General features: G+C 47.9%; 1 protein-coding gene across 1 annotated transcript in view; it reads left to right on the top strand.

Moving 5' to 3' along the window:
• PKP1 (plakophilin 1) overlaps positions 1 to 16,909 on the top strand; it is a 39,383-nt gene that overhangs the window by 11,859 nt on the left and 10,615 nt on the right. The window contains exons 3-6 of the mRNA XM_032203350.1: positions 4,153 to 4,577; positions 12,675 to 12,819; positions 14,559 to 14,766; positions 15,511 to 15,688. Of these exons, the coding sequence (XP_032059241.1) occupies positions 4,153 to 4,577; positions 12,675 to 12,819; positions 14,559 to 14,766; positions 15,511 to 15,688 (956 nt within the window). The remainder of the gene's footprint in view (positions 1 to 4,152; positions 4,578 to 12,674; positions 12,820 to 14,558; positions 14,767 to 15,510; positions 15,689 to 16,909) is intronic.

Here is a 16,909-nt window from a genome sequence, read left to right as displayed (position 1 = left end):
CAGCAGGGATCCGAGCACAATTCTGCACCGAGCAAGTCAGTGCCTTCCTCTGTGCTCCAGAGGAGAGGGCCTTTGCCTCTTATACAGAAGATTTTCTGGAAGAAAAGGCAGAAAAGGACCCATAGTCAACGACTGAAATAAAGACATTTTGACTTTCTATCTGGCACCATTTTTTTTCCTGTTTGGAACAAGAGGCTGGAGACATTTATTTATTTACCTGTCTGGTGTGAGCACTGGGTGTCACAGTTAATGCTCCTTAAGTGGGCATTCATATCAGACTGAGAGCTGGTGCTCCAAAGCGCTTATTAATTTGAAGGCATTTCTTTGCTGCTGCCAGTGAAGGGAAGCACTTAGTCTTTGGGCCTGATAAGAGCACCTGCGTGCTATCAGGGCTCATCTTCACTTCCTTTCCTCCCCGTGCCTCCCCTCCTTTTTTTAATATGAATGAACGGCTCCCAAGGCTTGGCCTCAAATGTACAGACTCGTTTCAGAGTAGGGAGGAAAAGTTCAGGCTAACATTTGGGATGCTGCACGTGAGTAGCATCCTGCATCCCAGGAGAGACCTGGAGAGCTGCCCTGACCTCTCAGGTCCCATGGGAGAAGGCTTGGTGACAGCCACCGCTCTTCTGAAATGATTTCTTGTAGGACAGAGGGAATCACTGCTTTCTGCCTCCACCCTGCTTTGAGGGAATTCCTTGTCTTTTCCAGCATTTCTAAAGGGTGGAGGTGTGGACCTGGCCTGCCTCCCCTGTGCAAACACCCACAAGCAGTGGGCAGATGCAAGTCAAGGTGTTAGGAAATCTGGGCGGTTTATGAGGTTTGAAGGTGAGAGATTGATTATTTCCTTTCACTAATGCCATTCTGCAGAGGGAGAGCTCACCCTACACGCATAATGGCATCAGCAAAAATTAGGAGATGGTTGTCAAGTGGCTATTCGGACCACAGACTGTGAAATGGCATCGCCTCCACTGTTAGCAGTGAAGGTCTCTGGCGTGGGGATGTCGGTCTTAGTCCGAAAAAGCCTCTCTTAAGGCACGGACGTGGCCCTTTGCCAAGATCAAGAAGCGATCGGGTCAGCTATGTTGGTGTGGGGATTTGTGGGGACCATTTGGCACACAGATCTGAAATCCGCTGAAGCTGGCAGGAGGCTCCTCATCGATTTGGAGGCTTTGGTGCAGGCTCCTGTTGCAAAGAGGAATTCTAAGATACCAATTAGGTCCGTGCCACTTGAAAGAGATTAAAATGGGCTCAGCCAAGCATCTGGTAGCATCAGCAATAAAAGTCATGCACTGACTTTGGTAATGAGCTTCACATCACACGGGAACTATTTTCCCATGAGTTTGCAAAAGGCCTCCCCGCCCTGCCAGGGCCTGCACCGACTTGCCGCTCAGGGCTCCCTGTGTTGCAGAAAGGAGACTTTCCAAACAGGCGGTCGCTTTGCTTCACCCTTCCCAGGGCTGGCAAGAAGGAGAACAATGCTGTGTGCCACTATAAAACGCATCAGGAAATACAGAATTGATAATTCCCACCTATAAACATGGACGCACTCACACCTTCCCTCGCCCGCTCTGCTGGCAGATATCCCATGCGAGTGCACTGGAAAGCAAACAATAGCTTTAGCTAAATAACAAGCTAGCTCTGCCACAGTTAGCTGAATTGGCTTCAGCAAATGCCCAGGGGCTCCATGGCTCTGCCAAGCTTCTGACAGCCCTACGAAATAATCCCAGTTTACACTGACTCATAAAGCACAGTGACAGGGCTCCCATCTAACAGGCTGCTGCTCTGTCCTACGAGCCCTGAGCCCTGAGAGTGGGTTCCGTGCTCCATGAGCCACCAAAGGCCACCCTGCACCTCCCCGTCCCTCGCTGTCCTGAGGGTTTCTGAGCAAGTAGCCAGGAAAATGAAGAATAAAATGAAGATTTTATCAGCCTTGGAAGGATGTATTCATCCCCAGCGGTACCCCATGGTTTTCTGAAAGTCATTTTGGCATTGTTGTGTGCACTGGCCAAAGCAAAACTGGGATGGAGAGCACCTCTGCAGCGTGGTCACCATGAAATTTTCAGTGGGCCTGCACCACTGCTGCAGGAGCCCCCAAGACTCACCGTGCTTGCCCATGAGCCTCGTCCTTGCTCTTCTTATCGCATGCAAATTCTTTTTCCAAATCCCTGGGAGCTCTGCAGGATGCACCAAACCTGTTATCTGCCGTGCTGCAGTACTAACAGGTTTTTTCTGTGTCCTCTGGAGTAAGTGCAAAGGGAATTTTCTCCCCTTGCAGCAATTCACCTGTTTAGATGCAAACCTGCAGAATGAAAAGTATCAAAACGACTTCTGACTTGTGCTCAAGTGGCAGAGCAATCTGGGTCCAGTGTAACCGGACTGAAGTGTTCCTTCTTATCCTGACAGCATGCCTGCTGCGCAACCCGCTCTGAGTTTTCAGCCGTTACTTGTGCAAGTCTCTGGGACGCAGCAGAGAGGATTCACTGCATTCCTGAAGATCAGTTTGTTAATGGAATTATTTGGCTTAATTAATTAGCATAATGACAATTCTGCAGAGTGTTGGAGGCAGAAATGGTGCTGAGTGTGCTCAGGGCTGGGATGAAGTGGGGCAGAGCAGCGGGATTAGGGTGATTCTGCATAGGACACCAAGTTCTTTTTTGCATGGTTAACCTTTTTTTCTAGGTTAGAAATATATATATATATATTTAGATAGGCACAGGATTATTGTACTAGGCACAGGCTTTTCACACCTTGTGCCATGAATTTCCATGGAAATACCAAGGTGCCAGTGTTTGACTTTTCTCTTCCAACCCAAAGGACCCTTGGGCAGCTGTTGCAAAAAGAGGTATCCAAAGTGCATCTGCTTAAACTCAGTGAGGAAAAAAGCCCTCAGCCCAAGAAGAGACCACAGACTAGCGTTTCCCAGAGATGAGGCAAGCCTTCAGGAGAAGGTCTCTGTCACCATCTTTATCCTTTAGTTCTTTTTATGCCTCTTTGCTCTGTTTCTTGGAGATGTGCTTGTCAGGGTGCAGAGGGATACAATGGAAAAACTTGGGCAAAATGGGGCAAACAGCACTAAAATAGCTTTATTTTTTTACCTTTGTGGAACACACACCTTTGTAACTTGTATCACAGGACTGACATCCAGAAGCTTTAGCATTGCAAGAGAATATTGGATCCAGTCCTGGTGTACTTGGGGTAAATCTGGAGTACTTTTGGTGAAGTGGTGGAGACATTTCAAACTGACAGCAGGACAACTAAAGCTATCATTTGTTTTGACTAATTGCAGTGGGATTTCTACTGTCTTGTCCCCTTTCTTTCCTTCTTTCTTTATTTCCTTAAGTCTTAGTCTTGTCATTTCTTACATCACATCCCGCATTGTTCTCAAAGCATCCCATTGTACAAGCTGACACAACACACCTTGTAATTCATAAGCAGATATTCATTGTCCCACTGCTTTCTTGACGCAATGAGATTCAAGAATCCCTTCTTACCACTTTCTCACTCCCTTTAGTCCCTTTCTAAGGATTTCACAGGTGAAAGAGGAACAAAATACCATTAGGAAATGAAAAATAAATGCAGGCAGTGCTGGAAGGTCAGAATGGCTCAGCATTCTGTGATGGCAAGAGATGGGATGTGTTTCATGAGGTGTAAGGTCTTCAGCTCCTATGCTTACAAGTTGGGTTAGACCCCATGTGTTGAAAACAAGGCATTTGCTCTCGTGGCAGGGTCATGTTTGAGCTTTCACCTCTGATACCAAGTTTTTGGATGCCACATCCCAGTGACTGAGTCCCCAGATTTCAAGGGAGGGTTTGGCATCCTTCTAAGGGCTGCAGGTGGGCTGAACTCCCAAACATTTTGATGTTTGTGCTCTGCTTGGCACATAAACACCTGGTGACGTGTGACAAGAATGAAGTATGCAGAATGGGATTCAGCTCCTCAGGGGGTTGGCAGTTAAAATTAGTCAGCTCAGGTGCAATATATTAGTGGATCTGTGAAAGGAGGCTGGTTCTGGTCTTCCTTCCAGGCTCACACAGCAAAGACCAGGAGATTGAGCCACAAAAACACCAGAGAAGCAAACAAAGGGCTTGGCAATGCCGATCTCCATCTCAACCTTTCCTGATTTTTGTTGTCTCCCCTCTTGTTGTTGATCAGCTGTACAACGGGACCCTGAAGCGGGACGTGGAGAACCGGCGCTACAGCTCGTACAGCCAGATGGAGGGCTGGGGCAGCAAGCACTACAGCAAGGCCGTCTGCAGCCCCACCAGGGCCGGCAGCGACTACTGCTTTGTGCAGAACATCAAGAGCAGCCGGAGCGAGCCCGACCTCTACTGCGAACCACCCCGGGGCACGCTGAGGAAGAGTCAGGTGGGGGGCCGGGCAGAGCACAAAGCGACCTTGAACCGCCAGAGCATCTACAGCAGCTGTAGCACCCAGCAAGGAACTACCAGGACAAGTAAAAAAATGCCAGCACGGGCCCTCTCCTGCCCCTCCAGCAACAAGCCCGATGTGGTCTATGCCCAGCCGGTGATGAGCGGCAAGCAGGAGGTGGTTTATGGACAGACTCATTCCAGCTCCAGGTAAGTCTGCTGCCATGGGATGAACCCGAGTAAATGCTGACTTCTCCTTTGGAGGTCTGTCTGTCTGAGCTAGTCACCTGAGCTGCTTTACAGCCACTGGGGAGCTGGTCACCATGCTTAATCGCATCCTGCAGTGGCGTCTAAAGTGGGTCAGATGAGTCACGCTCAAAGGGCTTATTTCTCTTTGTGGACTATGGAGGGAAAGCAGTGTGGTTGGCTCAGTGTGAATGTCTCTGCTGCAGCTGTGGGATGCTGGACAAGATGATGGCTGGTGTCTCGGTGGTGGTATTGGCCGACAGCTCCTTTGCAAGATGAGGGCGGGGATATGAAGAGCGAAAATGCTGATGTGCACTTTGGGTGTCACGCTGCTCTGCTTTGGCAGAAAACCAACCTGAAAAAAACAACTAAAGCTAAGGAGCTGGTTCCTGAGGGTCTGACTCAGAGCAGAGCTGAGAACCTGGTGAGCAGTTGTATTCACCCTTCTGGCTTTCCACCCAGTCCTTGCTTCATTCCCCCAGAAGGTCTGACTTAGGTTCCAGAAAAAAATGAGTCAGAAACTGATTTCTAACTGATTCCTAATTGGAATTATTTACCTGGCCAGGAAAGAGGAAAGAATGGAGGCTGTTCACTTCCTTCCTGTCCAGAGCATTCAGCTCCATTGGGCCGGGAATTATTGAGGATTGTCCCTAACTGAGAGGATTGTCCTCTCAGTTAACACCAGGTCCCTTCTTGCAAATGTTTCCTACGACAGTAGGGCATGTAAAACACAACGGTGAGTTCAGACACCACCAAGCTAATATTTCTATACAATGCAGCAGAGCTTTCATCCCAAAATAAACCCAACAAAACAACCAACAAACAACAACAAGCACAAAAACAAACAAACTAAACACCCAACCTTCCAAATAAAAAAAAAATCAGTGGGATTTTGATGGCATTACAGTGATGTTTATTGAAAGTTCCCCTGATGCTGAGAGCCACACTGCCTCCAACTCTGGAGCATAAAACATATTCTAGTGCTTAAGTAGTCTTGGTAAATATCTTGTTCAAGGTTGTGATGCTTCATTGGGCTAGGGAAAGAGGGTCTGCATCTCCCATAGGTGTTCCCAGGGGCTGCTGCATTACCATTGCTGCATCACTGGCAAACAGGGCTTGCTCTGCACCACCCCAGATGTCCCATCTCCCATGCAGGCTCTGCAGTTTGTCACACAGACCCTGAAAGCTCCTGAGCTCATTTCTCGTGGTCCCTCGTGCAGAAGGGAATTTGCACGCTGCAGGATAAGTAAGAGGCTATTTAACAGGGACTACAGCCTTTGTTACAGCTCACACCAAAGGCTGGATTTTGGTGAGCTTCTGACCCAAGGTGTGTTGTAGATACTGAGAAAATCCCCCACCACAGTCGGCAGTGTGAACCAGATCATGCCCTTGTTCACATCTGAATGTCAATTTCCAGATTTTTCTGGCTAATTCTCTGCTTAACCTCCTTCATTTCACATTGAGTAGGGAAAATAGGTCCCACTGTCTGTGCTAAGGAAGGTCAGATGCCTGTTAGCATGTTGCCATGAAGCCTTGACTTCCCATGTGCCCAATTCCCTTCAATTTAACACATGCAAATTTAGCCCTAGCCAACCTGGAGCACCAGTGGTGTTGGCTTGCTCATTTCATAAGCTTTGTAATTCCTCCGGGATGAGAATCGGAGACATTACATAAACTGGAGGTAACTAGTTCCAGGGAATTTCTGAGTAAAGAGCATAAAGGTGTAGTGGGAGTGATGGCAGAATGACTGAACATGGGGAAACCAAGGCTTCTGAGAAATCAGTCCCAGGCAGGCTTTTCCACTGCGCTGTGTAGCATTATGGCTGTAGACTTGGTCATTGCTTTGGAGAGGTCACTGGAAGAATAATGACACTTTCTGAAGAGGAGGAGAACTGCTGTTGCGGGAGGAATACTCCCCAGCGCTGGATGCCCTTTGGTCAGGGAGTGGCTGCATTTAGACAGTTCTCCTGGCTTGGGGCATTGCTCATCTGGCAGAACTGGTTCTGGTGTGGAAACGAGGGCTTCAAGTCCTGGGCTCAACGGGGGCTGTGTCCCCTGTGTGAATCTGATCTGGCTGGGGCACACCCCCGTGCTTCGCATGAGACTCACTGCAGAGCCGGATGGGTTTGGAGAGTAGTTTGTGCAAGCACCTCTGCTCCTGGCTCTAAGGAGCTGAGGTTGGCAGTTGTTGTCGTCATCATTTTGGTAACATACTAAGGATTTGTCCTCTTTGGAAAAATGATGCATTTTGGGGGGTCAGTTGCCCTTATAGAGCATGTGGCAGGTTGCTGTTAGCCTCGGTCTGGGGTGTGCTTTTGTTGGGAAGGGACCCTCTGGAGATGGGTTAGGACCATGCCAGGGCTCTCTTTGCTGTGTAGGACCATTTCTGGTTGGAGGAGTCTGCACTTGGAGCTGATCTGCATTTGGGTAGCCTAATCTTTGGGTAGGGAGAGGTTTGCTCGTAGGCAACCCATTATTAGTGGCTGTGTGCTGGAAGAGGGCTTAGCTGGGGAATAGCTGCTAGAGTTCTCTGTCCAAGGCTCTGTTCTTCCTTTGTGTTCACTTTTCACCATACAAACCTCCTGCATATGTGGATAGGTTGTCTGCAGGCTGGCAAACAGTCTCAGTGAGCAAGGGAAGGGCCCGGTGGTGTCCAGGCTCTGAGAGGCAATCTGATAGGGAAATTTCCACTGTGGTGAGGGGCTGGTGGCACCAGCGAGCCACTGAGTCTCTGTTTATTAAGGAACTGCTCTGTAATGCGAGGGCTCTGAACAGTGTCAGTGCCGGTGCAAGAGCTCTGCTCCTGAGGCTTCTCCTGCTCCAGGTCTGATCTTCTCTTTGGATGGTGTGAGATGAAAATGGGGATATTTGGCATTCCCAGGTAGTGAAAGCGGTGTGTGGATATCTAAATACTGGGCAGTGAGAGCTCTCCAGCTCTGTGTACCAAGCAGACCCTACAGCAGAAACAGCATTTGATCACAAAGTTACGTAATTTCTGGAATTATTCATGTTTGTGTGATTGCTTCCATTTATTGAACCAGCTTTGGCTGTATAAGACATGGAAGAGCTGTCTCTTCAGTAACTGTCTCTCAGAAGAGTCCCTGCTCTTACAGCAATGACTCTAGGTAAGAAAAGTGCCTTTCCTCCAGCTAGCTGTTGAGTCGTTTAACTCCTAAATGTTTTGGGGGAAAAGCTTGTGCCATAAAGTAAAACATGCTGTAGGGTTTTACCCACCCCATAACACTGGCTCTTGTGATGAAATCTGAGTTTGGTGCTGTTTCTTCAGGTCGGGGGGTTAAACAGCACAGACCTGCTGCCAGAAACCTCCTCCTGAAGTCTCTTCTCTTCAACCATCCCTGTGGTTACAGCCCTGTCTCAGTGAGCAGAGGCAGGATGTCCCTTCCAGACACACTTCTCTACAGCCACTCAGGGGCTTAAGCCTTTGTAAGCATTCTGTGATATCTGCAACAGCATTTCCAAGCTCAGCATCTCTAGGCTCAGAAGTCTGTGGGTTAATTTGGTGGCTCCTGCCCAAAGGCAATATGCACCATACATATTTTGCCAGAATACAGCTCTGTGGAGCAAGTCCTTCTACCTGGTGGAGCTGGAGGGAGACCTGCTGGTGCCCAGAGCACCCCCTTCTCCCCAGCACCCTTCTCCTTCCTAGGCTGCTCTGACACCCTGCGGATCTGCACCCTCTTGTCCTGGGAGGTGGCAGCAGCTGTGGTTCCAGCACCTCGTGGAGACACACATATGGTAGCCCCTCGTAACCACTTCCTCTGGCAGACGGCACTTCTCTGCTGTGGCAACACACTCCAAGTGGCAGTGTGCCACCTGGAACTAGTCAGCAGCTTTTAGCTAAATAACATGAGATTGGGGAGTGAAGCTTCTACGCCCTCCTGGCTCACCAAGTAGTGATAACGAGAAGCAGTAATAAAGGGTGTGATATTTAATGCATCCTGTAAATCCTTGAGTCTTTTTCCTCCTCCAGCTGGAACTCAAAGCACAGGAAGAGTAGCGCTGCCACTGGCTGATGCTGTATTAGCTCTGCTTGCAGATGTGGTGCACTTAGTGCTTTGTATGTTATGTTCAGATGGGATTGACAGCCCCAGCTGGGTTGGTGACACACGGTGCAGGTGGCTCAGCAGGAGTCTGTGCCATATCCAACTGGCTGCATGTGCCTTGCTCCAACAGGAGGTGCCTGCATCTGAGCCAGTGTCCCCGTTGCCCCTGCAGAGATGCAGTCAGTAGCCAAGGGAGCTGAAACCTGGGTAGGTCAGTGAATTACCTGCTGGCAAAGTCAGTGCCTCTCGGTGCATTCCAGAGCCCCAGGTGACTGCCTCAGCTGGAGGCTGGGGCAACCTTTTGGATTTTCAGTATTGTGAAAGCACCGTTCAGATATGGTCACATCTGCCTATGGTAACCCTGGCTTGGCCCAAGCTGAGCTGCAGCAGCCTCTGTGAGCTGTGGCTAAACTTCAGGGACAGTAACTGTGTGTCCTTGAAACCCTATATTCCTAGGCAGAAGTTCAGTCCCTCTGGAAATGTTCTAAACAGGGAAAACACAGAAAAGTTATTGAAAGAGTCAGAAAGGTATTTATGTGGGTTTCTGATAGATCTCCTCTTTGGGGGGATTAACCAAAGGAAATCCGTATCAAAGCAGAAATTCTTCAGGACCGTGCCACACATGAACACAGAACTGTGTAGAAAAGCAGACGTCTTGATATTATTTTGTTTTTATATGGGATAAGCTGCCTCTAAAAATGGCTGTTTCACCGTGCTGGCTCTGTGTGATGTGAACTCGTCTGCACAGTGCATTTGCATCCAAAGCAATTTCAGGGGAGCTGTGCATGATGTTGTCCTGGTGTGGTTCATACCACAGCTTGCTCATGGTGAGGATCTCCTTGGCCCTGGCTCAGTGTCCATCTCCCTGGTATCTACCCACCAAGCAAAGCCCGAGGGGAAGCTTCATCTGAGCTCTCAGTGGCACCAAAACCTGGGTGGAGTCCCGTGGACAAATGTGGCTGCTTGGCATGGAGCAGCACCATTGGTTTGCTTCTGTGTGGCCTGGCTCTGGAAGGCTTGGATGTGCTGGGTTCACTCAAGGTTTTGAGTGTCTTCACTCTCATTTTGTTAATGAACACTGCGATTTGTTACAGTTTTCTAGCTTCCTCCTCTGCTGGGGCTTAACAACTTTAACAACCAGGATGGAGGCTTAGATCTGCTCGACACAAACTAATCTGTTAATACAAAGTGAACAAAAGACATTAATATCAAACTAGAGAATTTCCCTTTCTGTGATACTGACACTCTTAAGTATTTGTTTCCCTTCCACACCTGAATCTGATCATCTAATTTGTCTCCTGATGAATCATTTCTAATTGAGGTCTCTCCTTACTCTGATTGCTTCTTTCTTGTGGAAGAAGAACAACCTTTGGAGCTCTTCCTACCAGGCGCATTGGCCCAGGTTGGAGATGGCCGTGCTCCAAGAATTCGTCCTGGAGCAGGCTGTTGTTCTCATGGTGTTGATCTGGTTAGGAATATCCCTGACTGGCTGACGAACAATCTCCTGTTAGCATGGGCTTTGCCAGGGTGATTCTGTTCTCAGCTGGGAGAAATCACTGCTGCTTCTCCAGGGGAACAACAGATCCCAGCTGCTCACCCTCAGTGAACTGCTCCTGGCAGTGAGCCAGCAGAGGAAATGGATCTTTTCCCATCTTTCCCCATGCAGAAGTGGATCTATCTGCCTAGTTTTTCCCTGCCAAAAGAGGGCTTGGACCTCTTATTAGGTGGATGTGCAGGAAATTGCTTTCCTTCAACTGTTAGACAGAACAGGCATCCTTCTTTCTCATGAAAAGTACTCCTGCTTCAGGGTTCTGCTTAACCTGGAAAATATATTAAAATAAATAAATAAACCCACCAACAACAAGCAAAACAGCATACTTACATATGCTGCATGACCACTGACCTGTTAGTTTTATTAATGTACCTCCCTCCCTGTCCCACTGACCCAGGTCTGAATTCTCCCTCTGGTGCCATCTGTGCTGAGCCTGTCAGTGTTTCAGCTCTGTCCTGTGTCTCAGAGCAGACAAAAAAAGATGAAGAGAAAATCACAGTGTCCTGAACCTGATTGTGACCCAATCCAAACCAAAGATTTCTGAGGTTCCAAAGCTTCTAGTTTAACCTTCTTTACCATTTTGTGTTTTCTTGTTTCAAGTTGAATTAAAGTTTCTTGGAGCCATGTTTTGGTAGAGGTTCAGATGAAGAAAAACCATATGATGAAGTGACATGTTATTTTTAGAGTGGAAATAGAAGTGAAATGAAGTTCACTTTTTTGAAGTTCACTGAAGTTCATCGAACTTTAGTTATTGAACATTTAAAGTATCATGCAAGATTTTATCTAATTTCTCTACATCAACAGAGGCAGCAGGCAGATCTTCCTGTCTTAAGATAAATGCTGATGACAGAACGGCAAGTTGTTCTTTGGAAGCACCTATTTCTTAATTTAAATTTAAACTGGGTGGAACTTTATATATAGTCTTTCATTCTGTCTTTCAGTGCACAGCATAGTTGTTGGCTTTTGTGTGAAATTTTCTATAGAGTTAGGATATTGTTCATAGACTTCTGCTGTGGGGAGGTGAGAGTCTTTAGATATTTGAGGACAAAATATTTTATCTAACTGTGAGCTGCTGGAGGTGGGGACCATATCTGTGTGTCCTTTATGGAGCTTCATTCTTACATTTCTTTGGAACAATGAAAATGATTCTGCACACTGGGAGACTCGAAAAAAAAGTCACTCCCTCCTAGTAACATTTAATATTTCAAATGTAATAGGTTCATTTAAAAATCTTTAAAAAGAAATATATCTCTGTTTTGTTAGAGTCTATTGGATTGTCTGACGATGCCGATCCATCCTAGCAAAGCCCACAATTTCTGGTTTCATCTACTGTCCCATTTGCATGCTTTCACTGCTGGAACTGTAATAACCGAACAGAAGTTTGGGGTTCACCTCTTCTCAGTCCTGAACTTGGTGTGGTTATTTACTCTGGTGCAAATCAACGCCGTGAGCTGAGATCCTGCTGCAGCCAGCTGCAAGCCCAAGGGGCAAGGATGATAAGACAAGAACTTTTTATTAGACTAACTGATATAATTGGAAACACAGACAAGGTTTACAGTTCAGAGCCCCTTCATCAGTATGAAAGTATATATTTTTTTCTAATTTGATGTGGTTAAAACATCAGGAATCAATATCAGTACTGCTAAATAAGTACAAACCAAAGACAGCAAGACCTTGAGATTTCTAAACAAGGGGGCAAATCTTCAGGTGTTTGCATTTTACCCAAGGTTTTGCTCCTGCTCCAAGCCAGAGGTAAATGTAGCCTTCTTCCAGATTCTGCAGGCAGATTCTTTACCTATAACAGGGGATGATGACGATGACTGGCTTTTACAAAGAGCTTGGAGACTACTGACGTAAACATGCCCTGGGAGCAGGATGTCTCAGTGCTATTATTAGTATTTCATAAACTCTTTGTTTGTCCGTTCCATCACTCCAGACATGCCTGTCACCTTTTCCTGCTCTAGCCTTCCAAGACCATCAGCTGCTCTCAGTTTTGCTTCCACCACATCTCACATCAAAGGACCACGTGTTGTGGGAAAAGCATCTGTCTACTTTAGATTGCCCTAATAAACTGGCGGATGGTTTCATTCTTGCCCACTAATTCTTTTATGCGAGCACCAGTGAATACTGCTTCTCTCTTCTCTAATCCTTCTGCCTTAGACATAATTAGACTTCTAGCACCTCAATCAGAGGCTTCTATTTTCTGTCTCCTTTGTTTCTGCTGATGGAGTGGATCCATATTTCATTAGCCCTAGTGTTTTCTACTGCATCTTTTCCACTTTTATCCTCTCTTTTTTGAGACTGAGAAATGCAATAGGGATTCACAATATGGTTTATGTGATAATATTTTGCATTTTGTATTTGATTCCTTCCTAATAACAACCAGTACTGAAGTAGCCTTTTCAGCTAAGAACTCAATCAATGCTGCATTTCTCTTTAACATAGAATATGTGGTGACGAGATAGACGGCGGTACAATGACGATCCAGAAAGCCATACAACTTCTGTGCTCCTCCGATGACAAATACCAGGCCATGGGTGCTTATTACCTCCAGCACACCTGCTTCCAGGATGAGTCTGCCAAGCAAGAGGTGAGCAAACTCCTTCAGAGCTCTGCTGTCATACTGGATGTGGTGCCACATGAGGTGGATGAAATTGGTTGTCCTCAGCAGCAAGGTCCTTTTGATTTTCATGATGGAGCCTCATAACTCGTTAGTCCCACACAGGAGTTAATTAAGTAGTTTTTTCAACTATTAGTGGCCACTTTCTCTTAATAGCAGTCAGGTCAGTATTTTAACACAGGGGAATAGTTAGCAGGCAGCAGAGGAGGCTGTGACTGTATTATCACCCTAATCCATTGTGATAGAGATGGAAGGGTTAGGGTGGTATGGGAGCAGACACCCAAACACACAGTTGTCTTCTGGAGGCATCTGCACCTGCTTCCACATGAATTTTCTGCTATCTCAGAGCTGCAGTGTCAGAGCCACACAAAATTGCCCTAAATCCTGCTGTGATCTTCACTGTTCATTGCTCAATGACATTTCAGCCATCTGTTCAAGCCAACGGATTCATCAGTGGTCACGTACAAAGACGGTTGGCCAGGCAGAAGCCCTCCTTACAGCAAAGTTTATTTTTCTTATGCTCTTGCTCTCTGCTTACTAAATTTATGGCACCATGCAGCAAGGGAGGCAGTTTCAACGCTGGATCTGCCGTAGCAAGACTGTCACAAAAGTTTATCTGCGTCCTGGCATGTTTGCAGTCATGTAAATGCGGGTTTCTCAAGACAGCATCTGCATAAAGGTGGCTTCCAGTTTTCTGGCAGCGTGGTGGAGCTGCACATGCTGGCACAGGGTGCAGATGTGCCTCTGTGTCCCCGGTGCAGATGAACTGAGTGCAGGGACCCCAGCCCACGTTGCAGTCGCTAATTGCAGGGTGACCACACCCTTCGTTACCGTTGAAAACACTGTGAGCTCCCGCCTGTCCCATCGCTTCCCAGAAAGATGTGTTAGAGCAGGTATGTGAGTCATCTGAGCGCACACTTGGTTGCCTTTTTTTTTTCTTTTTTTTTTTAAATGCACTCATTCATTTTCTATTGTCAGCAAATCTCCAGCCAACAGGTTTGTTTGTGCGAGCAGGCGCTCCATGTGAGCTTGTGTCCCCAGCAGACTTGGCACAGGGGGGAATCCTTCAGCAGGAGCCCCCAGTGGTTTGGAGAGCTCGGATGTTGTGGTTTTTTGTTTTTTTTTTTTTTTGAGCAGGGAATTTGCTCTGCCTTCAAACACCCATGGTGTGCATGCGGTGTCCTGCAGCTCAGGGCTCCGGCCCCTTCCCAGTGCCACCCCTGCCCATACCCTTCCCTTTTCTCTGCTGGAGCACAGCCCAGTACTGCTGGCTGCCCCCGAGGGTGTTTACGCTCTGCCGTGACCGCAGCTCAGCCTGTGATTTCAGGATGCAGATAAATTACCATGTCATGTCATTGCATTGCTATGGATGGCCCCTGTTGTAGGCAGGGCAACATTTTTTCCTGATGTAAACGGATGGAGGTAGGTGAAAGTTTGTGGGAGCAAACACATTTACACCAGCCAAAAATTCAGCCCATGGCCATTACTCATAGGCATCCACTTCCAGAGTCTGAGCTCTAACCTCAAGGACAGCACCCTGGTGCCACGGCTGATGGCAAGAACCAGCCGTGCCGTCTGAGGGCTCCAGCCATCCTCCTCTGCCAGGTTCTGTGAGTAGGTTCCACGCTGACTCCTTGCAATTATAGCTGTCCTTCTCCTGGCGATGCTCTGCACACCAGGCCAATGTCAGCATCTCTCTCCTGGTGCAGGTCTATCGGCTCGGGGGAATCGCCAAGCTCGTCGAACTGCTCCGCAGCACGAACCAGAACGTACAGCGGGCAGCGGCTGGAGCCCTCCGAAATCTGGTCTTCAGGAATCCGACCAACAAGATAGAAACCCGGCGGCAGAACGGGATAAGGGAGTGTGTGAGCCTCCTACGGAGGACAGGGAACACCGAAATTCAGAAGCAGCTGACAGGTACGTGACAGACTGCCAAGAGCCCCTCAGCTGGTGTCAGCCCAGACTCCTTGAGCCTCTGAGGAGCTCACCCCATGCTCCCATCTGCCTGTGGCCCATGCTGCCCGACACACAGAGCCATGGTGCTGCCATATCAGCAAGAGGATGTTTTGTGGTCCTGTTGCATGAAATGGCAACTGAAGACACAAAGCAGAGGAGGTCCTGGCCCTTTGGTGTCCTGCAGGGGTTCCCCAAATTATAGTTGCTCATCGGGGCTGTGCCTCTCCCAGGTTTTCCTGATGTTGCCCTGCCATTCCCATGCCTTCCTGGCCCCCTGGACCCTGTGCAGGGAAGGACAAGGGTATTGGTGATCCCGGTACAGCTGGGCAGGTCATCTGGTTGGGGTCTCTCCTTTTCTTGAAGGATTGACTTGAATTCATTGGTGCCGGTCACCCCCAGTTGTGCCGGAGGTCCTATGTGCAAACCTCCATGAGTTCCCTGTAGAGATGCCTTCCTCCCATAACCTGATTATAACATAAACACCAATTCTGGGAGGAGGGATGATGCTTAGACGTACACCTCCTCATGATATCACGCTCCCATTGTCCATCTCCTATAGGGACGGGCAGACTGGGGTTTAGGGCAGCCTCTGCACCCTGAGTTCAGATGGTAGGAGCAAGAACTTTTTTTTTGCTTCAGAATTCACTCTGATCTCAAACTTTCTAATGCATGGTGACCTTCTGCTTGTGTTCATCTCCTTCCTAGGACTGCTCTGGAACCTCTCCTCCACCGATGAATTAAAGGAAGAGTTGATACAGGAGGCCCTCCCCGTCCTGACAGACTGTGTTATCATCCCTTTCTCTGGCTGGTCTGATGGCGGCTGCAACAGGACAAGAGAAATTATTGACCCAGAAGTTTTCTTCAATGCCACAGGGTGTTTGAGGTGAGTCATCAAGCAGGGACTTAGTGTAGCTTGCCGTGTGTTGACAAGAGCTGAATCTACCTAAATCCTCTTACAATAAGCTAAAAACCACACTTGCTGCAACGCTATTAATAAAAAAAAAATCCCTCTGAGAAAGTTTTCCTGACTAACAGAGGGTGAAGAAAAAATATATGCAAAATATTTTTGTAGTAGGTGTTGTTTATTTTTAAGTAGGGTTGCTCTTGTGAAGTCTCTGCTCAAAAAATATAAGTTGCTTTGTAATTGGAGAGCTGTAACACTGAAACCTGACAGTGTTCAGCTTAGACCAGGAATCTTGGCACTTTTTGCCCTTATATTTTGAGGTTTCCAGAGAAAATTCTGGTTGCTAGAAAACAAACTGCTCTGAGTTCTGGGTGATATAAAGACTGAATTCTCTATATGGGGATAACAAGCATTTTCCCACTAATTTAAATAACTGTTTCAGTACAGAACAGTCCCACTGCCCTGGACTTTACCTGCCACCCCAGGCCCATGCAGCTTGCTGCGTATTGGCCTATTTTGCCAGATGGGTCACCCCCAAAAGAGGAGGAGCAGACTGAGCCTGGAGTAGTTTACTTTTTCAGAGGAAAGCCAGAGCCCTTTTGTAGAGGATCTTCGTCCTGACTTGCTGTTTCTCCTACCACCCTCCTCCACTTGGATGCGAGCACCTTGTCTCACTGGGAACAAGTGGAAAAAAAAAAAAAACTACCTGGTATAATTAGGCACTTTCATCAACTGAAGCTCTCCCCGAGGGAGCGCAGCGCCGGCCGCACCCTTACCAGACACGCAGCTAGCAGGAGCTGTATCTGCTTGTGAAACGAAATGGGTGAACACGGCAGGGGCCTTCTGAGACGTGATACTATCGTCTTCTGTGGCTGGGAACTGTGTCTGAAAGATAGCGAGCGCTGCTCCCTTCCCCGTCTTGGAAAAACCTTCCCCGTGCAACTGCACGTCGTGATGTGCGGTGTGGAAGGATGCAGCCCCCCATTTTGAGACCATCTGAACCCACTGATGCTGCAACACAGCTCGTTAAAATGAAGGAAAGAGCGTAGGGACAGTGTAAAACCAGCTTTCCATGGAGAGTAGCTCCAGGCAGGCTCTGCCCCTGTCCTGCAGCCTGCAGCAGCAGGGTCCTGCTGAGGACGGCCCTGCAGGATGGCAAGGGAGTTGGGAAGGTGTGGGGGCACGGGGAGCGTGGAAAGT

This window comes from Aythya fuligula, chromosome 25 (genome assembly GCF_009819795.1).
Source record: "Aythya fuligula isolate bAytFul2 chromosome 25, bAytFul2.pri, whole genome shotgun sequence".
Taxonomy (NCBI): Eukaryota; Metazoa; Chordata; class Aves; order Anseriformes; family Anatidae; genus Aythya; species Aythya fuligula.
The sequence above is the reverse complement of the archived record's forward strand: the minus strand, read 5'-3'. Positions and strand labels throughout refer to the sequence as shown.